The sequence below is a fragment of the Larus michahellis genome, unplaced genomic scaffold, assembly GCF_964199755.1.
Source record: "Larus michahellis unplaced genomic scaffold, bLarMic1.1 SCAFFOLD_326, whole genome shotgun sequence".
Taxonomy (NCBI): Eukaryota; Metazoa; Chordata; class Aves; order Charadriiformes; family Laridae; genus Larus; species Larus michahellis.
Genome location: NW_027436356.1, coordinates 17,866 through 40,453, shown reverse-complemented (window position 1 = coordinate 40,453; position 22,588 = coordinate 17,866). Strand labels below are relative to the sequence as shown.

At 68.1% G+C, this 22,588-nt stretch overlaps 2 protein-coding genes across 3 annotated transcripts; both read right to left on the bottom strand.

Annotated features, from left to right (window-relative positions):
• Positions 1 to 362: 362 nt before the first annotated feature.
• On the bottom strand, positions 363 to 12,163 carry LOC141737252 (cytohesin-2). Of its 2 annotated transcripts, none has more exons than XM_074571914.1 (12): positions 12,029 to 12,163; positions 11,274 to 11,421; positions 9,015 to 9,081; positions 8,781 to 8,899; positions 7,942 to 8,022; positions 6,583 to 6,695; positions 5,540 to 5,688; positions 4,594 to 4,706; positions 2,849 to 2,927; positions 2,056 to 2,127; positions 1,415 to 1,536; positions 363 to 595 (listed from the first exon to the last, which is right to left on the bottom strand). In XM_074571914.1, exons 1-12 carry the CDS (start codon positions 12,045 to 12,047, stop codon positions 508 to 510), a joined length of 1,170 nt encoding a protein of 389 aa, XP_074428015.1. In that variant the 5' UTR covers positions 12,048 to 12,163; the 3' UTR covers positions 363 to 507. The 2 variants fall into 2 exon arrangements, with proteins under 2 accessions (XP_074428015.1, XP_074428014.1); XM_074571913.1 differs by having other exon boundaries at positions 1,415 to 1,569; positions 2,849 to 2,925; positions 4,595 to 4,706.
• Positions 12,164 to 15,517: 3,354 nt separating this feature from the next.
• On the bottom strand, positions 15,518 to 22,084 carry LOC141737253 (voltage-dependent calcium channel gamma-8 subunit-like; the record flags this gene model as incomplete). The annotated part of the gene is given in 6 exon segments (XM_074571916.1): positions 15,518 to 15,588; positions 15,885 to 15,968; positions 15,971 to 16,090; positions 17,058 to 17,198; positions 18,804 to 18,887; positions 21,685 to 22,084. Coding segments are annotated over 6 exon segments (900 nt in total), but the record flags the coding sequence as incomplete, so codon positions are not given.
• Positions 22,085 to 22,588: the final 504 nt, after the last annotated feature.

Sequence of the window (22,588 nt, the reverse complement as noted above, 5' to 3'; positions counted from 1 at the left end):
GTGTGTGGGGGTCCCCCATTGTCCCTTGGCGGGGGGGGGGGGGGGGGGGGGGGGGTGGCACCGGGGGGGTGTCTCTTGGTGGTCCTGGGTCACCTTGAGGGTCCCTCATGGTCCTGGGGGGGGGGGGGGGGGGGTCCCTTGAGGGCCGGGGGGGGTCCGTGTGGTCCTGGAAGGTCCCTCGTGGTCCTTGGGGGGGTCCCTCGCAGTCTGGGGGGGTCCCTTGTGGTGCTGGGGGGGCCCAGGGCTTCCCTCGTGGTGCTGGGGGGGGGGTCCTTGTGGTCCTTGGGGGGGTCCTTCGTGATGCTGGGGGGGCCCGGGGGGGCCTCCTTGTGGTCCTGGGGGGTCCCCTTGTGGTCCTCAGCGGGGGGTCCCGGGGGTGTCCTCCTGGTCCTGGGGCATCCCAGGGGGGGTCCCTCACAGTCCGGGGGGGTCCCTCGTGGTCCCGGTGGGCTCTCGTGGTCCGGGGGGGGTCCCTCGTGGTCCCGGGGGGGTCCCGGCCCCCCCCTCTCAGGGCTGCTCCTGCTTTTTCTTCACCGAGATGCGCTTCTTGCGGGCGGCTAACATCTCGTAGAAGGGGTCGACGCTCACCGCCGCCCTGCGGGGGGGGGGCCCGAAGGGTTTTTGGGGTGCCCCAGGGGGTTTTGGGGTGTCCCCCCCCCGGGGTGCCCCCCCCCGCCCCGTCCAGGGACACCCCCCCCCCCGGTCCCCCCAGATGCTCCACAGCATCTTCCTGCATCCCCACCCCATCGGAAGCCCTGGGGGACTTCGAGGACCCCGGGAGGATTTAGGGGCCCCAGGAGGATTGGGGGGGTCCCCGGGGGGGGGGTTTGGGGGGTCCATGGGGGGGATTTGGAGTGGCCCCTCCCCTTGCACCCCCCCCGAAACGCCCAGGTCCCCCCAGATGCTCCACGGCGTCTTCCTGCATCCCCACCCCACAGAAAGCCCCAAGGAGGGAGGGGGGGGGTTGAGGACCCCCCCAGAGGAATTTGGGGGTGCCTGGGGGGGGGTTGAGAGTCCCCAGGAGGATTGGGGGGGTCCCCAAGAGGGGGTTTTGGGGTGCTCCCTCCCTCTGGGACCCCCCCAGACGCCCGGGTACCCCCCGCCCCCCACCAAGATGCTCCACAGCATCTTTCTGCGTCCTCACCCCATAGGAAGCCCCTGGGAAGGGGGGGGGGGGGATGGTGAGGACCCCCCGGGAGGATTTGGGGGGGGCCGGGGGGGGTGTTTTTGGGGTGCTCGCTGGATGGATTTGATCCACTCGTCCTTCTGGTCGCGGGTTCACCCCCCCCCAGATGCTCCACAGCATCTTTCTGCACCCTCACCCCATAGGAAGCCCCTGGGAGGAGGGGGAGGATGGTGAGGACCCCCCGGGAGGATCTGGGGGGGCCGGGGGGGGGTTTTTTGGGGTGCTCACTGGATGGATTTGATCCACTCGTCCTTCTGGTCGCGGGTGGGGGCGGAGATGCGGTAGACGACGTGGTTCCCCTCCACCACCCGCCCGTCCGCCTCCGTCTTACAGGCCTTGATGAGCTGCCCCTTGTTGTTGGGGATGTAGAGCTCGAAGCAGTGCTGGGGGGGGGCGGCGGGGGGGGGCAACAGGTCAGGCTGGGGGGGCCAGGGGGGCCGGCGGGGGCCGGGGGGAGTCAGGTACAGGGGAGGATGGGGGGGATGGGGGAGGAATTGGGGACCCCGGGGGGGAATGGAGCCCCTTGTTGGGGGGAGATGGAGGAGAAGGTGGGGGGCACGGCTGCCTGCCCCCGCCCCCCCCTCCAAATCTGGGGGGGTCCTGGGGAGGGGCGACACGGGGACATGTGGGGACAATGGGGGGTTTGGGGGCAGATGGGGGACACAAGAGGGGATTAGGGGACAGGGAAGGATGGGGGGGGACTGGGGACCCCAGGGGGGAATAGAGCCCCTTGTTGGGGGGAGATGGGGGGCACGGCTATGCCCCCCCCCTCCACCCCCCCCAAATCTGGGGGGAAGGGGTCCTCGGGACACGCAGCGATGGGGATGGGGGACACAGGGGGAGCCCGGGGGGGACACGGGGGGGCTCACCGGCTTGCGGGGGTCCTCCACCTCGCGGATGCTCAGGTTCTCCAGGGGGATGATGCCCCGTGGCTCCTTATCCTGGGGGGGGGTCACAGGGGGTCAGGGGGGGTCCGGGGGTGGGTGTTGTGTCTCTGGGGGTGTCCCCCCAGGGGCTTCAGAGGGTCCCTGGGGTTTCTAAGGGGTTCAGGGGGACCCTGGGGGGGTTCAGGGGGACCCTGGGGGGTCAGGGGACACCCTGGGGGGGGTCCTGGATGTCAAGGGGGGGGTTGGAGGGGTCCCCAGAGGCTCAAGGGGGTCCCTGGGGGTGTCCAGGGGGGCCCTAAATGGCTTGGGGGGGGTCCCTGGGGAAGTCCAGGGGGTTTGGGGGGGGGGGGGGGTCCAAGGGACTCAAGGGTGGGTCTCTGGGGGACCCCAAGGGGTTGGGGTGTCCCAGGGGACCCTGGGGGTTTGGGGGGGCCCTCAAGGGCTCAGTGGGGTCCCTGGAGTGGGGGTCCAGAGGGGTATGGGGGGTCTTTGGGGCCCCCAGGGGCGGGGGGGCATAAGGGGGGTCCCCAAGAGGGTCAAGGGGGGCCCAGACAGGACCAGGAGGTCCCTGGGGCGGGGGGGGGGGGGGGGGGGGGGGTGTCACCCTGGGGTACCCAAAAAAGCCAGTCAATTTGGGAGATTCAGGGGTCCCAGAGGGGTTTGGGGGGGGGGGGGGCAGAGGGCATCGGGCCCCCCCGGGCGGTTTGGGGATGCCCAAGGGGGAGTCAGGGGGGACCCCGAGGGGGGGTTTTGGGGTGGTGTGGGGGGGTCTCACCGTGGTGTACTCGAAGTAGTAGAGACAGTTGTCGGTGAGGATGAACCAGCGCCGCTTCCACGTCTTCACCCGCCCGCCTGGGGGGGACAGGGGGGGCTCAGGGGGGGCTGGGGGGGGCAGGAGGGTCGGGGAAGAGGGGGGGGACGACACCTGGGGGGGCCTCAGGAGGGATCCAGGGGTCCCCGAGGAGCCACATGGATTTTGGGGGGCTCCAAGGGCAACTGGGGGTGGGGGTGGGGACGACAGATTGAGGCAGGGGATGGGGGCGGGGGGGAGATAGATTTGGGGGGGGGCATAAGCCCCAGACCATTCTGGGAGGTCCCAAAACATGCTGGGATTGGGGGGGGGCACAGTGGGGGTTTTTCTGGGGGGCGGGGGGGGGAGTCCCGGGGTGTTGGCCCCCCCCACACCCCCCCCACCCCAATACGTACCTCCTGGGGGGCCGGGCCGGGCGTCGGCAGCGGGAGGGGTGGGGGGTGGGGATTTGGGGGGGGCGGGGGGGGGTGAAGGGGACGGGGAGGGTCAGACGGGGACAGACAGACGGAGGAAGAGAGAGAGGAAACGTCAGTCACGTCCACACGGGAACCGCCCCCCCCCGCGAACCCCTGGGGGAACTGGGGAGCACTGGGAGGGAACTGGGGGGGTCCTGGGAGGGCATCTGGGGGCACTGGGAGGAACTGGGAAGGTCCACAGAGGAACTGGGGGGCACTGGGAAGGCCCCGGGAGGCATGGGGAGGGACTGAGCAGGACTGGGAGGCACTGGGAAGGTCAGAGGGGCACTGGGATGCATCCAGGGGTGAACTGGGGAGACTGGGAGGCACTGGGAAGGTCCAGAGGGGCACTGGGATGCATCCAGGGGTGAACTGGGGAGACTGGGAGGCACTGGGAAGGTCCAGGAAGATCTCAGGAGGGACTGAGTGGGGCTGGGAGGCATTGGGAAGGTCCAGAGGGGTACTGGGATGCATCCAGGGGTGAACTGGGGGGACTGGGAGGCACTAGGAAGTCCAGAGGGGCACTGGGATGCATCCAGGGTGAACTGGGGGCACTGGAGGCACTGGGAAGGTCCAGGAACATATCAGGAGATACTGAGCAGGACTGGGAGGCACTGGGAAGGTCCAGAGGGGCACTGGGATGCACCCAGGGGTGAACTGGGAGGCACTGGGAAGGTTCCAGGAAGATGTCAGGAGGGACTGAGCAGGACTGGGAGGCACCGGGAAGGTCCAGAGCGGCACTGGGATGCATCCAGGGTGAACTGGGGGGACTGGGAGGCACTGGGAAGGTCCAGAGGGCACTGGGATGCATCCAGGGGTGAACTGGGGGGACTGGGAGGCACTAGGAAGGTCCAGAGGGGCACTGGGATGCATCCAGGGGTGAACTGGGGGGACTGGGAGGCACTGGGAAGGTCCAGGAAGATCTCAGGAGGGACTGAGTGGGGCTGGGAGGCACTGGGAAGGTCCAGAGGGTACTGGGATGCATCCAGGGGTGAACTGGGAGGCACTGGGAAGGCCCAGGAAGATCTCAGGAGGGACTGGGCAGGGCTGGGAGATACTGGGAGAAGCTGGTTCTTGCCCATTTTGGGGGGGGGCGGGGGGGAGGGACAGCCGTAAAGAGCAGCGGGGACCCAGGGCAGGCGCAGAGGGGACAGAGACAGAGAAGAGAGAGGACCCAGGGGAGGGGAGGGGGCGGGGCTAGGGGGGAGGGGGCGTGGCCGGGAGGGGGCGTGGCCAGGGAGGGGGCGTGGCTCACCCAGCTTGAGCAGCCAGCCCTCGCGGTCGGGGTTGAAGAAGGTGTGGGTCAGGTCGTTGCCGTCGTCCTCGGGGATCTTGAAGGGCTCGCTGCGGATGCTCTCGTAGAGGTTCTGGGGAGGGGGGAGAGGGGGCGGGGTCAGGCCCAGGCCACGCCCACCTCGGCCACACCCCACCCCACCCCTAGGGCAGCACCCACCCCCCACCCCCCGGGGGCTCCAGGTCTGTACGTGGCGCCGCCCACAGCGCCACAAGCCCCGCCTACAGCGCCACAAGCCCCGCCCACTCTCAGTGGCCACACCCACAGCCCCACAAGCCCCGCCCATAGTCAGTGGCCCCACCCACAGAGCCGCCGGCCCCATCTAGAGCCACAAGCCCCGCCCACATTCATAGCCAAACCCAGGGACACAAGCCACGCCCCCCGGCCACACCCCTTCAAGCCACGCCTCCCAAGACCACAGCCCCGCCCATTGCTCAGGCCCCACCCTCCACCCTTCGAGACCACGCCCCCTCCAGACCACGCCCCCCTGGTCTCTCCTATCCCTCACCCCTCCACCCCCATGGCCCCACCCTCCCTCTAAGCCCCACCCCGCAGACCACGCCCCTTCGAGACCACGCCCCCCCGCCTCTCCCATCACTGACCCCTCCAGCCCCCATGGCCCCACCCTCCCTCCAAGCCACGCCCCCCTCAGACCACACCCCCCAGCAGCTCCTCCAGGTCTTTCCCATCCCTCACGGCCCCACCCTCCCTCCAAGCCCCGCCCCCTGGCCCCGCCCCCTCGGGCCCCACCCCTTCCAGACCACGCTCCCTCCACAGACCATGCCCCCCCCCTTCCTCCCAGCACTGACCCCTCCACCCGCATGGCCCCACCCTCCCTCCAAGCCCCGCCCCCCCGGGCCCCGCCCCTCCAAGCCCCACCCCGCCCCCCCCCGGGCCCCGCCCTACCCGCAGCAGCTCCTCGGGCAGGTCCCCGCCGTCGTTGATGCCGCGGTTCATGGCCACGAAGCGCTCGGCCGAGGGCTTGTCCCGCACGTTGGGGTTGTGCAGGCTGGTGTTGAGCATGATGACGGCGAAGGAGAGGACGTAGCACGTGTCTGGGGGCAGGGGGGGTCACGGGGGGGACCCCCACAGCCAGGGGACGGGGGGGGGGGATGTGGGGCGTGGGGGGACCCCGACAGCAGTGAGAAAACAAGGGGATGGGGAGCCCGACAGCCAGGTGGCAAAGGGGACCCCAATAGATGGGGGGGGTCATGGGGACCCCCCCCCACAGCTGGGGGGGGGGCATAGGGGGACCCCCCCACAGCTGGGGGGGGGGGCATGAGGGCATGGGGGGGCCCCGGTAGCATGGAGGGTACAGGGGACATACGGGGGCAGGGGGAGGCGCAAGGGGACGGGGAGCCCGACAGCCAGGTGGCAAAGGGGACCCCAATAGATGGGGGGGTCATGGGGACCCCCCCCACAGCTGGGGGGAACACGGGGGGACCCCAAGAGACAGGGAAGGCACAGGGGAACCCCAACATCCAGGTGACTTTAGGGGGGTGGGTGTGTGCAGGGGGACCCCAAAAGCCAGAGGGGGGGTCCCCAGCAGCCAGAGGGGGGGTCCAAAGGGAACCCTGGCAGCACAGGGGGGGCACGGGGGGGACCCCAACATCCAGATGACTTGTGGGGGGGTGCAGAGGGACCCCAAAAGCCGGGGTGGGAGTCATGGGGGGGACCCCAATATCCAGGTGACTTGGGTGGGCTTCAGGGGACCCTAACAGCCGGAGGGGGGGGTCCCAAGGGGACCCTGGCAGCACAGGGGGGGTCACGGGGAGGGGACCCCAACATCCAGGTCACCCAGGGGGGACCCCAGCGGCCATGGGTGAATTGGGGGGGGGGAGGGGACAGCCAGGTGTCTGGCCCATTTGGGGACATGGTGGGGGGGGTGTGGGGTTGGAGGGTGGCTGGGTGTGGCCGGGCGTGGCCGGGGGGGCGGAGCATGGCCCTACCCGTGCACTGGAAGACGCCGGGGTTGCAGAGACAGTAGCGCTGGGCGAAGGCCTCCATCATCCGGTCGATCTTCTGTGCCTCCCCCGGCAGCCGAAAGCTCCACAGGAACTGCCTGAGGGAGGGGGGGAAACAGGGGGGGCACCCCAAATCCTCCACTGCCCCCCAAACCTCCACAGGGCCCCCAACACCATCCCCCCCCTCCCCCACGGATCTCCCAAATCCTCCCCAGGTCACCCAAATCCTCCACCAGATCCTCAAATCCTCACTGGGACCCCCAAGTCCTCCAGCAGATCCCTCAAATTCTTCCTGGGACCCCCAAAATCCTCCGTCATCCCCCCAAATCCTCCAGCAGAGCCCCAAAATCCTCCCCGGGACCCCCAAAATCCTCTGTCATCCCCCCAAATCCTCCAGCAGATCTTCAAGATCCTCCCCGGGACCCCCAAAAACCTCCATCATCCCCCCAAATCCTCCAGCAGACCCCCAAAATCCTCCGTCATCCCCCCAAATCCTCCAGCAGAGCCCCAAAATCCTCCCCAGGACCCCCAAAATCCTCTGTCATCCCCCCAAATCCTCCAGCAGATCTTCAAGATCCTCCCCGGGACCCCCAAAATCCTCCGTCATCCCCCCAAATCCTCCAGCAGATCCTCAAAATCCTCCCCGGGACCCCCAAAATCCTCTGTCATCCCCCCAAATCCTCCAGCAGATCCTCAAAATCCTCCCCGGGACCCCCAAAATCCTCCGTCATCCCCAAAATCCTCCAGCAGACCCCCAAAATCCTCTGTCATCCCCCCAAATCCTCCAGCAGACCTCCAAAATCCTCCCCAGGACCCCCAAAATCCTCCGTCATCCCCCCAAATCCTCCAGCAGATCCTCAAAATCCTCCCCGGGACCCCCAAAATCCTCCGTCATCCCCCCAAATCCTCCAGCAGATCTTCAAGATCCTCCCCGGGACCCCCAAAATCCTCCGTCATCGTCCCAAATCCTCCAGCAGACCCCCAAAATCCTTCAGCAGATCCTCAAAATCCACCCCGGGACCCCCAAAATCCTCCCCGGGACCCCCAAAATCCTCCATCATCCCCCCAAATCCTCCAGCAGATCCTCAAAATCCACCCCGGGACCCCCAAAATCCTCCCGGGGACCCTCCCAGCCCCCCCATGATATTCCACGTGAGCCCCCTCAAAATCTTCAAGGGATCCCCCAGACCCCCCAGTCCTCCTCCCAGGCGTCCCTAACCCTCCTCGGACCCCTGAATACCCCCCCAAAGTCCCCAGCGCCCCCCAGGTGTCTCGCCAACCCCCCCCTCCCCCTGCAAGAGCCCCCTCCCACCCCCCAAAAGTGCCCCCCCCCAGCCCCCTCACCTCAGCGCCTGTACCAGGTTGAGGTCCGTGAACTCGTGGAGGTCCACGAAGGCGTGCAGCACCCCGATATTGAACTCCTCCCTGGGGAGGGAGCGCAGAACCGAGCTGTCAATCACCCCCAAGCCCCGCCCACCCCCGAGACCCACCCACTTAAACCCCGCCCACCACGCTGTCAATCACCCAGGACATCCCCACCCCCCTCAGCCGCAGCCCAAGGGGGTGCTCCCACCCCTGGGGGGGTGTGTGTGGGTGGGTGGTCCTTGGGGAAGCTCCACCCCTTCCACAAAGCCACACCCACTTCACAAAGCCCCTCCCACTCTCAGTAAGCCCCGCCCCTTCCAGGAAGACCCGCCCATCATGCTGTCAATCACCCCAACCCTCTCCAAACTCAACCCAGTGGGCTGCTCCCATCTCGGGGGGGGGGGGGGCGGTGGTCCTGGGAGAAGCCCCTCCCCTTTCCATAAGCCCCGCCTCCTCACCATAAGCCCCACCCATCATGCTGTCAATCATCCCAACCTTCCCCAGCCTCAAACCAATGGGCTGGACCCACCTCCGGAGGGGGGTGGGTGGTCCTTGGGGAAGCCCTGCCCCTTCCACTAAGCCCCTCCCCCTCATGAGGCCACTCCCCCTTCCAATAAGCTCCGCCCACCACGCTGTCAATCACCCAAACCTTCCCCAGCCTCAAACCAATGGGCTGGTTCCATCTCTGGGGGGTGGGTGGTCCTTGGGGAAGCCCCACTCCTTTTGGGAAGCCCCTCCCCCTTTCATGAAGCCCCTCACCCTCCGAGGAAGCCCCTCCCCCCCGAGGAAGCCCCTCCCCCCCCCCCCAGGAAGCCCACCTCTCGCCCAGGTAGTCGCCGATGGCCGTCTTGTTGAGCCCCTCGCCCTTGTAGAGGAAGCGGGCGATGTCCTCGGCCGTGTGCCGCAGCAGCTCGTTCTCCACCAGGAACTGGATCCCCTGCACCCCAAAACCATCAGGGACTACCCGGGGTGGGGGACGACACCCCCAGGCATCCGGGAACCCCACATTGAAGGGGGAGGGGGGAACGACACGGCGTTGGGGAGCCCCTCACCTTTTTGGGGTCCATGTTGAATTTCTTGCGGCCCATCCCCATCTTTCGGTTCCTCTGGAGGGTTTTGCTGAAGCGGGGGGGGGGGGGGTGGGGGGGGGGTGTTAAACCAGGGTCAGGGGGAGCCCCCAAAACCTTCAGAGGAAGTTTTGGGGTCCCCACGGACAGGGGGGTAGTTTTGGGGGAGGGTTTTGGGGGTCCCCTGGGCCCTGACAGAGACTGAGAAGACCCAAAGCCCCCGGAGGTGGGGACCATGGTGCTGTCAGGGGGTATTTAGGGATGCTGGGGTAGATTTTGGGGGGGTCCACAGGGCGTCTGGGTCCACCCCATGCAGCAGGGGGGTACACTGGGGGTCTCAGGGCCAGGTTTTGGGGGTCTCTCCATGCCTGGGAAGGTACATCCTGGCGGGTGAAGGGAGTCTCTCTGTACAGGGGACCCCAGGACAGGTGTCTGGGGGTCCTGGGGGATGTTTGGGGGGGTATTTGGGGGTCCTGAAGGGGTTTTTGGGGTCTCAGGGGGGTATTTAGGCATCCTGGGGAGACATTTGAGAGCCTCACTGGTGTATGGTGGTCCCGCAAGAGTATTTAGGGGTGCCGGGGTGTATGTGGGGGCCCTGGGAGGGTTTCTGTGGTCTCAGGGGGATATTTGGGGGTCCTGAGAGGGTATTTGGGGCTCCTGGAGAGGTATTTAGGGGTACCAGGAGTATTTGGCAGTGCTGGGGGCGTCCTGAGGGAATATTTGAGATCCTCGGGGGCGTATTTGAGGGTCCTGGAAGAATATTTAGGGGTGCCAAGGGGGTATGTGGGGGCCCTAAGAGGGTTTCTGGGGTCTCAGAGGGCTATTTGGGGGTCCTCAGGGCGCATTTGGGGTCCCTGAGGGGGTTTCTGGGGTCTCACGGCTATATTTGAGGGTGGTGGAGGAGTATTTAGGGGTACCAGAGAGTAGGCAGGGACCTTGGGAGGGTTTCTGAGGTCTGGGGGGGGGTATTTGGGGGGCCTGGGAGTGTTTCAGGGGTCTTGGGGGGGTATTGAGGGGCCCTGGGAGAGTTTCTAGGGTCTTGGGGGGGTATCTGGGGGCCCTGGGAGGGTTTCTGTGGTCTTGGGGGGGGTATCTGGGGGCCCTGGGAGGGTTTCTGTGGTCTTGGGGGGGGTATCTGGGGGCCCTGGGAGGGTTTCAGGGGTCTCGGGGGGGGTATTGAGGGGCCCTGGGAGGGTTTCAGGGATCTCGGGGGGGGTATTGAGGGGCCCTGGGAGGGTTTCTGTGGTCTTGGGGGGGTATCTGGGGTCCCTGGGAGGGTTTCAGGGGTCTCGGGGGGGGTATTGAGGGGCCCTGGGAGGGTTTCAGGGGTCTCGGGGGGGGTATTGAGGGGCCCTGGGAGGGTTTCAGGGATCTCGGGGGGGGTATTGAGGGGCCCTGGGAGGGTTTCTGTGGTCTTGGGGGGGTATCTGGGGTCCCTGGGAGGGTTTCAGGGGTCTCGGGGGGGGTATTGAGGGGCCCTGGGAGGGTTTCAGGGGTCTCGGGGGGTATCTGGGGGCGTTTCAGGGGTCTCGGGGGGGGGTATTGAGGGGCCCTGGGAGGGTTTCAGGGGTCTTGGGGGGGGTATTGAGGGGCCCTGGGAGGGTTTCAGGGGTCTCGGGGGGGGGTATTGAGGGGCCCTGGGAGGGTTTCAGGGGTCTCGGGGGGGGGGTATTGAGGGGCCCTGGGAGGGTTTCAGGGGTCTCGGGGGGGGGTATTGAGGGGCCCTGGGAGGGTTTCAGGGGTCTCGGGGGGGGGTATTGAGGGGCCCTGGGAGGGTTTCAGGGGTCTCGGGGGGGGGTATTGAGGGGCCCTGGGAGGGTTTCAGGGGTCTCGGGGGGTATCTGGGGGCGTTTCAGGGGTCTCGGGGGGGGGTATTGAGGGGCCCTGGGAGGGTTTCAGGGGTCTCGGGGGGGGTATTGAGGGGCCCTGGGAGGGTTTCAGGGGTCTCGGGGGGGGGTATTGAGGGGCCCTGGGAGGGTTTCAGGGGTCTTGGGGGGGGTATTGAGGGGCCCTGGGAGGGTTTCAGGGGTCTTGGGGGGGCGTATTGAGGGGCCCTGGGAGGGTTTCAGGGGTCTTGGGGGGGGTATTGAGGGGCCCTGGGAGGGTTTCAGGGGTCTCGGGGGGGTATCTGGGGGCCCTGGGAGGGTTTCAGGGGTCTTGGGGGGGTATCTGGGGTCCCTGGGAGGGTTTCAGGGGTCTCGGTGGGGTAGCTGGGGGCCCTGGGAGGGGATATTTGGGGGGTACCTGCCCTCGTTGGCCTCCAGCCCCTCCACCTCACTCATGGCCTCGCTCAGCTCCTCCCGCAGGCGCTGGATCTCCCCCAGCAGCTCCTGCTTGCGCCGCCGGATGCTCTCCAGCTCCAGCCGCTCCTCCGCCGTCAGGTCGGGGGGCACTAGGGAGGTCCCGGGGGGAAGGCGGGGGGTGGGGGTGGGGGGGTGTCACAACTCCGCCGCGCCCCCCCCCCTGGCCCCGCCCCCTCTCCAGAGGCCCCGCCCTCTCCCTGCCCCAGGAAACAGAACCAGAGCCAAGTCCAAGCCCCGCCTCCTTAACTTTAACCACGCCCCCTTGGCGACAAACCCCGCCCTCTCTGGTATAACCACGCCCCTCTTCTGCAAAGACACGTCCAAGGCCACGCCCCCAACCGTTTTAGCCCCGCCCTTTCCCCACGTAAGCCCCGCCCACACGCAGCTCCACGCGCAGGGGACGGGTCGACGGAGGGGCGTGGCCTCGCGGAAAGGGGGTGTGGCCTGGCGGAAACGGGGGGCGTGGCATGAGAGGCCACATCCATCCCCCCCCACCCCCCCACCCCCGCCATTGAATGGTTTCGCCCACCACGGCCCCCCCCAACCTCGCGGGAGGGGAGTGGTGAGGCCTTGTCACGTGACCCCGCCCCTCCACCTCGGGACAGAAACCCACGCGGCCACCAGAGCCCCCCCCCCCCTCCTCCCCCATCCCGGGGGGGGCCAAACGGCCCCCGTCACCGCCCCCGCCGGGCCTACCATAGACTCCGTCCTCCATGGCGGCCGGGGCGGCCGCTCGCGCCGGGCCGGGGCCGCTCCCTCCGCTCCGCTCCTGTCCTCCGCCCTCCGCCGCGGCGGCGCCCGTCCGCCCGCCCCGCCCGGGCTAGCCCCGCCCCTCGCCGCCGCCGCAGCCTATCAGCGGTCGCGCGCCTGAGGGACGGGCCAAACCACCAATCCGATAGGACGCTGGGACGCAGTCCGCCGCGGCGTCGTGATTGGCAGCCAGGAACAGCCAATGAGAGCCAGGACAGCCCTGAATTGGCTGATAGGCAGCCACGGTAACCAATGAGCTGTCACAGCCTCCTCTTTGAGGCGGGGCAGAACCAAGCGGGATTGAGGGGCGCCTGGCCACGCCTCTCTGCGCGACTGACAGGCCTGGCAGCCAATGGGAGGGGAGAGGTGGCCTGCAGGGAGGGGCTTGCCCCGTTACTAAGGGCCTGGCTGGTTGCTAAGGGCCTCAGGTATAGTGACGGCGGGTCCCCCCATAGCCCCCCCATCCCCCGTGTCCCCCCATGTCCCCCCATCCCCTGTCCCCCGTCCATGTCCCCCCGTGTCCCCCCATGTCCTCCGTGTCCCCCCCAAGTCCCCCTGTGTCTCCCCCATCCCCTGTGTCCCCCCCACGTCCCCCCATGTCCCCCCCCCCCCGCCCCGTGTTCCCTCCTGCTTACACCCCCCCGTCCCCCGCCCCCCCCCCCGCCCCGGCGCCACTTCCAGAGATTCAATTTTATTTTAAAGAGCGAAATTTCCGTAAAAATCCATGCAGGGGGCGGCGCCCGGCGCTGTACAGGGGGCGGGGCCTGCGGGAAGGGGGGCGGGGCCTGCGGGAAGGGGGCGGGGCTGTACAAGGGGGCGGGGCTGTACAAAGGGGGCGTGGTCTAGGTGTGGAAGGGGGGGGGCACCCGGCGCTGCACGTTCTCGGGGCGGGGCGGGGGGGGCTCCCAACGATCCCGGCCCCCCCCCCCAAATTAACCGACATTCATTAACGGGGCCGGGTGGGGGGGGCACTGGGAGCAATGGGGGACGACGACTGGGAGCGACTGGGATCGATGGGGGGGGACTGGGAGTGATGGGGGGGGCACTGGGAGTGACTGGGAGCGATGGGGGGGCACTGGGAGTGATGGGGGGGGGAGGACTGGGAGCGACTGGGAGTGACTGGGAACGCTGGGGGGGAAGCAATGGAGGGGGGGGAGGGGAGACTGGACCAATTGGGGGGAGACTGGGGGTGACCAGGGGGCACTGGGAGCAACTGGGAGGAGGTGGGGGGGGAAACTGGGAGCAACTGGGTGGTTACTGGGAGCAACTGGACTGAGACTGCACGGGAGAGCCCAGCTCTGCAGCCGGCCCAGGGCACTGGGGGATACTGGGAGCACTGGGTGAACTGGGAGCTATTGGCACAGCACTGCCTGCAGACTGGGCTGTACTGGTCCGATACTGCCCAGGGAACTGGGCCATACTGGGCCGATACTACCGAGCAAACTGGGCTGTACTGGTCCGATATTGCCCAGGGAAGTGGGCCATACTGGTTTGACGCTGTTGAGCAAACTGGGTTTTACTGGTCCCGTACTGGCCACGGAAGGGGGAGATACTGGTTTGGTACTGCCCAGGGACTGGGCCGTACTGGTCCATATTGCTCAGGGAGCTGCTCGGGGGGGGGGTGGGGAGAGGGGGGGTCCCACTGCCCTCCCCCCCCAGCCTGGGCCCCACCCCCACAGCCCCCCCTAAGGCACAGGGCCCCCCCCGGGGCTGTGCAGGGGGGGGGTGTCCCTGGGGACCCCGCCAAAAAGGAGCTGGGGGGGCCAGGGGGGGAGGTGGGGAGGGAGAGACCGAGGTTTGAGGGGGCCCTCAAGAGACGGCAGTTTTGGGGACCCCCCCTGCAAGAAATGGCGGTTTTGGGTACACCCCACCCAAGAGATGGTGGTTTCAGGGACACCCCCCCCCCCCCCCCAAGAGATGACAGTTTCAAGGGACCCCCAAAGACATGGCAGTTTTTTTTTGGGGGGGCCCCCCCAAGAGACGGCGGTTTTGGGGACCCCAAGAGACAGCAGTTTTGAGGACACACACCCCCTCCCCCCCCCCCCCCAGAGATGGTGGTTTCAAGGGAACCCCCCCAAAAGAGATGGCGGTTTCAAGGGACCCCCCCAAAAGAGATGGCGGTTTTGGGGACCTCTCCCAAACAGAGGGTGGTTTTGGAGGGGACCCCCAAAGAGATGGCAATTGGGGCCCCCCCTCCCAAGAGATGACGGTTTCCAGGGACCCGCCCCCCCCCCCGTCAAAGACATGGTGGTTTTAAGCTCCCCCCCGCAAGACATGGTGGTTTCAAGACCCCCCCCCCCCCAAGAGACAGCGGTTTTGGGGAACCCCCCCCCAAAGAGACAGCGGTTTGGGGGGGCCCCTGCGGGGGGGAGGGGGGGGGCTCGGAGCTGGAGCGGAGTTTAGCCCTTGGGGAGCCCCCAAATCCCCCCCACGGAACATGGCGGGGGGGACACAGCCCTGCCCGCCCGCGGGAGGGCCGGGGGTGGGGGGGGGGGAGGGAGGAGGAGGAGGCAGATGAGGAAGGCAGGAGGAAGAGGAGGAAGAGGAGGAGGAAGGCAGGAGGGAAGGTGAAGATGAGAAGGGCAAAAGGAGGATGAGGAAGAGGAGAGGAGGAGGAGGAGGATGAGGAGGAGGAGGAGAGAGGAGGAGGAGGAGGAGGAGAGGAGGAGGATGAGGAGGAGAGGAGGAGGATGAGGAGGAAGGCAGCAGGAGGACGAGGAGAGGAGGAGGAAGGCGAGGATGAGGAAGGCAGGAGGAGGAAGATGACAAGGGCAGGAGGAAGGGGAGGGTGAGGAGAGGAGGAGGAAGACGGGGCCGAAGAAGGCAGGAGCTGGGGCAGTGAGGGGGGGGGAGTCCCTCAGGTGGGGCTGCTCTTGCTGTCGGTCCCCAGGGGGTCCCTGGGGGGGTCTGGGGGTCCCCAGGGGGGTCTGGGCTGTCCCTGGGAGGTCCCTGGGGGGTCCCTGGGGGTGCCCAGGGCTCTGGGGGGGTCTCAGAGGTTTGGGGCGGGGGTTTTGGGGGCGCCCCTAGAGGGGGGTGGTCCTGTCACTGAGGGGGCTGGTCCCCAGGGGGGTCCCTGGGGGGTCCGGGGGTGCCCCTAGAGGGGGGTGGTCCTGTCATTGAGGGGGCTGGTCCCAGGGGGGTCCCTGGGGGGTCCGGGGGTGCCCCTAGAAGGGGGTGGTCCTGTCATTTGGGGTGCTGGTCCCCGGGGGGGTCCCTGGGGGGGTCCCAGGAGGGGCTGGGGGGGTTCTGGGGGGGTTCCAGGGGGTTCCAGGGGTGCCCCTAGATGGGGTGGTCTTGCAGTTGAGGGTGCTGGTCCCTTGGGGGGGGGTCCCAGGGGTCTCGGGGGGGGTCCGGGGGTGCCCCTAGACGGGGGTGGTCTTGTCATTGAGGGTGCTGGTCCCCTGGGGGGGTCCCGGGGGGGTCCGGGGGGTGCCCCTAGACGGGGGTGGTCTTGCGGTTGAGGGTGCTGGTCCCCGAGGCGCTGTCGGGGGGCCCCCGGGGGGGTCCTTCCCAAAGGCGTTATGCAGCTGCAAAAAGGGGGGTCCCGGGGGTGCCGGGGGGGGGTGGCCCGGGGGGTCCCTCCCGCGATAGGGTGTACATGGAGATATCGGCCGGGGGGGCTCCCCCTCCCCCCGATTTTCCAGGGGGGGGCAGGGGGGGCGGCGGCGGGGGGGAGGCGTCCCGGGAGCGCCCCGGGTTCGCTGGAGCGAGAGCTGGGAGCGGGAGCGACGGCGGGGACGAGGTCGGGGGCCGGGGGGGGACGCGGGGAGGGGGGGAGGCGGGGGGGGTCCCGGCCCCCCACCGGGGCCCCCCCGGGCTTTGCGGTGCCGCTCGATGTAGAGGTTGACGGCCAGGACCCCGATGGCCTCGGCCAGGATGAAGGAGAGCCCCCGAAGTAGAAGGACCAGCCGTAGGAGTAATGGCTCTTCTTGTCCTCGTCCCGCTTCGTCCCCGGGTCCCCCGCGTTGGCCGAGATGTAGACGATCACCCCGATGATGTTGCTGAGGCCTGGGGGGGGGGACGGGGACAAGGGACGTGACGGACGAGGGGGGGACGGGGGGGGACGTGGTGGCAGGGGGACGTGGGACAGGTCAGGGGACGTGGGAGAGGGAGGAGGAGAAGGGATGAAGGACAGGGGACAAGGGACAGGGGACGTGGGACAAGGAAAGAAGGGATGAAGGGCAGGGGACATGGGACAGGGAGAGGAGAAGGGATGAAGGACAGGGGACAAGGGACAGGGGACGTGGGACAAGGAAAGAAGGGATGAAGGGCAGGGGACAGGGGACAGGGAGAGGAGAAGGGATGAAGGACAGGGACAAGGGACAGGGGACGTGGGACAAGGAAAGAAGGGATGAAGGGCAGGGGACAGGGGACAGGGAGAGGAGAAGGGATGAAGGACAGGGGACAAGGGACAGGGGACGTGGGACAAGGAAAGAAGGGATGAAGGGCAGGGGACAGGGGACAGGGAGAGGAGAAGGGATGAAGGACAGGGGACAAGGGACAGGGGAAGTGGGACAAGGAAAGAAGGGATGAAGGACAGGGGACAGGGGACATGGGACAGGGGAGGTGGGACAAGGAAAGAAGGGATGAAGGACAGGGGACAGGGGACAGGTCAGGGGACGTGGGACAGGGAGAGGAGAAGGGATGAAGGACAGGGGACAAGGGACAGGGGGTGAGGCTGGGCTTGGGCCCCCTCCCCAGGAGCCCTGGGGACCCCCCACCCCCTCCCCCGGGCATCCCCTGGGATGTGGGGGACCCCCTCACCCCCCCCGAGGGGGACCCCTTGGCCGGGCTCAGCCCCCCCCCCCCCTCCCCGAGAGCCCCGGGGACCCCCCATCCCCTCCCAGGGATCCTACTGGGATGTGGGAGGCATCCCCCCCCCCCCCCCCCCCCCATCTCAAGGGGGCGAGGCTGGGATCGGGGCCCCCTCCCCGAGAGCCCTGGGGACACCCCCCCACCCCCCCCCGCCACTGACCGGCGGCGACGAAGAGGATGCCGGCGCCCAGGACCAGGCTGGTGCGCGCGCGGCGCAGGCGGCTGGCGGCCACGCAGACCCCCCCCAGCAGCAGCAGCACCGCGCTCAGGATCGGGAAGATGCTGGAGGCCCGGACCACCCCTGCGGGACCACGGGGCCCTCGTTAGCCCCGGCCAGCGGCAGCGGGATCCGCTAGCCCCGGCCAATGGCGGCCCCGGGGATGGCGGCCAATGGGGGAACAGGAAGGGCATGGGATCCGTTAGCCCCGGCCAATGGCGGCCCCGGGGATGGCGGCCAATCGGGGAACACGAAGGGCATGAGATCCGTTAGCCCCGGCCAATGGGAGTCCTGGGGATGGCGGCCAATCGGGGAACACGAAGGGCATGGGATCCATTAGCCCCGGCCAATGGGAGCCCCAGGGATGGTGGCCAATTGGGGAACACGAAGGGCATGGGATCCGTTAGCCCCGGCCAATGGGAGTCCCAGGATGGTGGCCAATCGGGGAACACGAAGGGCATGGGATCCGTTAGCCCCGGCCAATGGGAGTCCTGGGAATGGCGGCCAATTGGGGAACACGAAGGGCATGGGATCCGTTAGCCCCGGCCAATGGCAGTGGGTTCTGCTAGCCCCGGTCAGTGGCAGCCCCGGGGATGGCGGCCAATCAGGGAGCAGGAAAAGTGTGGGATCTATTATCCCCGGCCAATGGCAGCCCGGGGGCTGGCAGCCAATCAGGGCACATGAAAGGCGTGGGATCTGTCAGCCCCATCCAATGGGAGGCCCAGGGCGGGCGGCCAATCAGAGTGCCCAAATGGCGGGGGATCTGTCAGCTCCAGCCAATGGGAGCACTCCAGTCTGGCAGCCAATCAGAGCCCATGAGCACCCGGGGGTCCAGCAGCCCCCAGCCAATCAGAGCCCACAGGTGCGCTAAGATCTACCGGCACCAGCCAATGGGGGCTCTCCAGGCCGCAGCCAATCAGAGCCCTTAAAGGCATCAGCCAATCAGAGGAGAGGGGTGCTTGAGAGTGGGAACCAATGAGGAGAAAGGGCTGTCGTCAACAGCCAATCAGAACCGGGCACATGCTCGCTGTCGCTGGACCACCAGCCAATCAGCGGGGCAGGCTTCCTGGCACAGCAGCCAATCAGAAGGCAGAACCTTGCCCCGGCATCCCTGTTGCCAGGGGAGGGGCGTTGCCATGGCATCCCCGTTGCCAAGGAGCCCGGTTGCTATGGGAGGGGTTTCCATGGGACTGCCGTTGCCAGGGGGCGTGGCTAGCGACTCGGTTGCCATGGCAGCAGCATGGCTGGGGCGGTTGCCAGGGCGGTTGCCGGGGCATCACCATGGCAACGGCGGGGCATCCCCGGAGACGATGACAGCCCCGTTGCCAAGGCGATGCCAAGCCGGTTGTCAAGGCATCGCCGTGACAATGCCGGGGGGGGGGGGGGGGGGGCGGTTGCCATGGCAACACCACAGCGGTTGCTGGGGCAACGCCGGGATAATGCCAGGACATGGCTGGGGTGATGCTGGGGCGGTTGCCATGGCGACGGCGGGGCAGGTGATGCGGGGCAGTTGCCATGGCGATGGCGGGGCGGGTGATGCGGGAGGTTGCCGGGGTGATGGCGGGGCTGTTGCCATGGTGATGGCGGGGCGGTTGCCGGGGTGATGGCGGGGCGGGTGATGCGGGGCGGTTGCCGGGGTGACGGCGGGACGGTCGCCGTGGCGACGGGGCGGTTGCCGGGGCGACTCACGCAGCAGGTACTCGGCGCTGTCGTGGTCGTACTCCATGTCCTCGGGGAAGTGGTTGATCTTCAGGCACAGCCCCCGCTTCAGGCCTGCGGGGACACGGGGACGGCTGCCGCGGGACGGGGACACCGCGGGGACGGGGACATCATGGGGACGGGGACACCACGGGGATGGGGACGCCATGGGGACAGGGACGCCACGGGGACGGGGACGCCACGGGGATGGGGACGGGGACACCGTGGGGACGGGGACACCACGGGGATGGGGACGGGGACACCGTGGGGACGGGGACGCCATGGGGATGGGGATGGGACACCGCGGGGACGGGGACACCATGAGGACGGGGACACCACGGGGATGGGGACAGGGACAGCATGGGGACGGGGACGCCATGGGGACAGGGACACCATGGGGATGGGGACAGGGACAGCATGGGGATGGGGACACTGCAGGGATGGGGACATCGTGGGGACGGGGACACCGTGGGGATGGGGACGCCGTGGGGACGGGGACGCCACAGGGATGGGGACAGCATGAGGATGGGGACGCCATGGGGATGGGGACGCCATGGGGATGGGGACAGGGACAGCATGGGGATGGGGACACCGCAGGGATGGGGACACCACGGGGATGGGGACACCACGGGGTTGGGGACGGGGACAGCATGGGGATGGGGACACCGCAGGGACAGGGACACCGCAGGGACGGGGACACCATGGGGACAGGGACACCACAGGAATGGGGATGGGGACACCACGGGGACGGGGACTCCATGGGGATGGGGACACTGTGGGGACGGGGACAGCATGGGGATGGGGACGCCATGGGGACGGGGACGGGGACACTATGGGGACAGGGACACCGCAGGGACAGGGACATTGTGGGGACAGGGACGCCACGGGGATGGGGACACAGCAGGGACAGGGACAATGACATCCTGGAGACAGGGACACCGTGTGGATGGGGACACTGTGGGGACAGGGACATCCCGGGGACGGGGACACTGTGGGGACGGGGACACCATGGGGATGGGGACAGGAACATCACAGGGACGGGGACACCATGGGGATGGGGACAGTGACATCCTGGGGACAGGGACATCACGGGGACGGGGACACTGTGGGGACTGGGGCACTGCGGGGGTGGGGACAGGGACACGGCGGGGATGGGGATGGTGACAACCTGGGGACAGGGACATCGTGGGGACAGGAACGGGAACATCACAGGGATGGGGACACAGCAGGGACAGGGAGAGTGACATCATGGGGACAGGGACACCACGGGGACACTGCAGAGACAGGGACATCATGGCACCAGGGACGCCATGGGGACAGGGGCACCGTGGGGATGGGGACACCGTGGGGATGGGGACATCACAGGGAAGAGGACACCATGGGGCTGGTGATGTGGTGGGGACAGGGACACTACAGAGACGGTGACGAGGACACCATGGAGACACTGCGGGGACGGGGACACCAGAGGGACAGGGATGGGCACACCATGGGGACGGGGACATCGTGGGAACAGGGGTGGGGACAGTGCGGGTTTGGGGACATCAAGGGGATGGGGACACCAGAAGGACAGGGATGGGCACATGGTGGGGACAGGGACAACACGGGGACGGGGACAGCGTGGGGTTGGGGACATCATGGGGATGGGGTTGGGGACACCGTGGGGTTGGGGACACCACAAGGACAAGGTTGGGGACATTGTGGGGACAGGGACATCGGAGGGATGGGGACATGGTGGGGATGGGGACATCACGGGGACAGGGGTGGGGACACTGTGGGGACAGGGACACCACGGGGACGGGGTCAGGGACACCGTGGGGTTGGGGACACCTCCAGCTGTGCCACCGTGGGGCTGCGGGTCCCCCCCGGCCCCCCGCGAGCTGCCCCCGACGGTGCCACCAGCGTCCCCAGTGATGCCACCACGCTGCGAGCTTCCCCTGACAGTGCCACCAGCGTCCCCAACGATGCCACCACGCTGCGAGCTTCCCCTGACAGTGCCACCAGCGTCCCCAACGATGCCACCACGCTGCGAGCTTCCCCTGACAGTGCCACCAGTGTCCCCAACGATGCCACCACGCGGTGAGCTTCCCCCGACAGTGCCACCAGCGTCCCCAACGATGCCACCACGCTGCGACCTTCCCCCTGACAGTGCCACGAGTGTCCCCAACGATGCCACCAGGCTGCGACCTTCCCCTGACAGTGCCACGATGCTGCGACCTTCCCCTGACAGTGCCACCAGCGTCCCCAACGATGCCACCACGCTGCGACCTTCCCCTGACAGTGCCACCAGCGTCCCCAACGACGCCACCAGGCTGCGAGCTTCCCCCTGACAGTGCCACCAGTGTCCCCAATGATGCCACCAGGCTGCGAGCTTCCCCCTGACAGTGCCACCAGCGTCCCCAACGACGCCACCAGGCTGCGAGCTTCCCCCTGACAGTGCCACCAGTGTCCCCAATGATGCCACCAGGCTGCGAGCTTCCCCCTGACAGTGCCACCAGCGTCCCCAACGATGCCACCATGCTGCAACCTTCCCCCTGACAGTGCCACGATGCTGCGAGCTTCCCCTGACAGTGGCAGCAGCGTCCCCAACGAAGCCACCAGGCTGCGAGCTTCCCCCGACAGTGCCACCAGCGTCCCCAACGATGCCACCACGCTGCGACCTTCCCCTGACAGTGCCACCAGCGTCCCCAACGATGCCACCACGCTGCGAGCTTCCCCTGACAGTGCCATGAGTGTCCCCAATGATGCCACCATGCTGCGAGCTTCCCCCTGACAGTGCCACCAGCGTCCCCAACGATGCCACCAGGCTGCGACCTTCCCCCGACGGTGCCACAACCGTCCCCGCCGCCTCCCCCCCCCGCCCCCCAAAACCCACCTTCGAGGCAGCAGATCCGCCAGAGGCCGGAGTGGGTCAATCCGCCGGGATCGCGGCGGTCGCGGTGGGCCGCGTCCTCCCCCGAGATGTTGCTGGTGTTGCAGATGAAGGCGCGGGCGTAGAGCCAGTAGTCGGTGCCGATGGCGATGGTCATGAGGCCGAAGGCGGCGAAGGCGCCCACCGTGGTGAGCAGCACCTGCACCCCCTTCTCGCACCACACCACCCCCTCCCCATTCCAGCGCTTGAGCGACTCCAGCCTGAACCGCGCCCCGGGAAAAACCCGGCCGGGGGGGGCGGGGGGGCGGGGGGGGGGGAACCCAGGCGTCCGGCTGGACCCCGACCCCCACCCCGGGGTGGGGGGACCCAGGCGTTTGGGTGGGGAGGGGGTGATGGGGGGCACTCAGGTGTTATGGGGGGGTGATGGGGTGGGAGGGGGCACTCAGGTGTTATGGGGGGGTGATGGGGGGGGCACCCAGGTGATATGGGGGGGGACCCAGGTGTTATGGGGGGGGCACCCACGTGATATGGGGGGGGGCACTCAGGTGTTATGGGGGGGTGATGGGGGGGGGGGCACCCAGGTGTTATGGGGGGGTGATGGGGGGGGGGCACCCAGGTGATATGGGGGGGTGATGGGGGGGGGGGAAGGGACCCAGGTGTTGTGGGGGGTGATGGGGGGGGCACCCAGGTGATATGGGGGGGTGATGGGGGGGGGGGAAGGGACCCAGGTGTTGTGGGGGGTGATGGGGGGGGCACCCAGGTGATATGGGGGGGGGGCACCCAGGTGATATGGGGGGTGATGGAGTGGAGGGGGCACTCAGGTGTTATGGGGGGGTGATGGGGGGGGCACCCAGGTGATATGGGGGGGGGGACCCAGGTGTTATGGGGGGGGGCACCCAGGTGATTT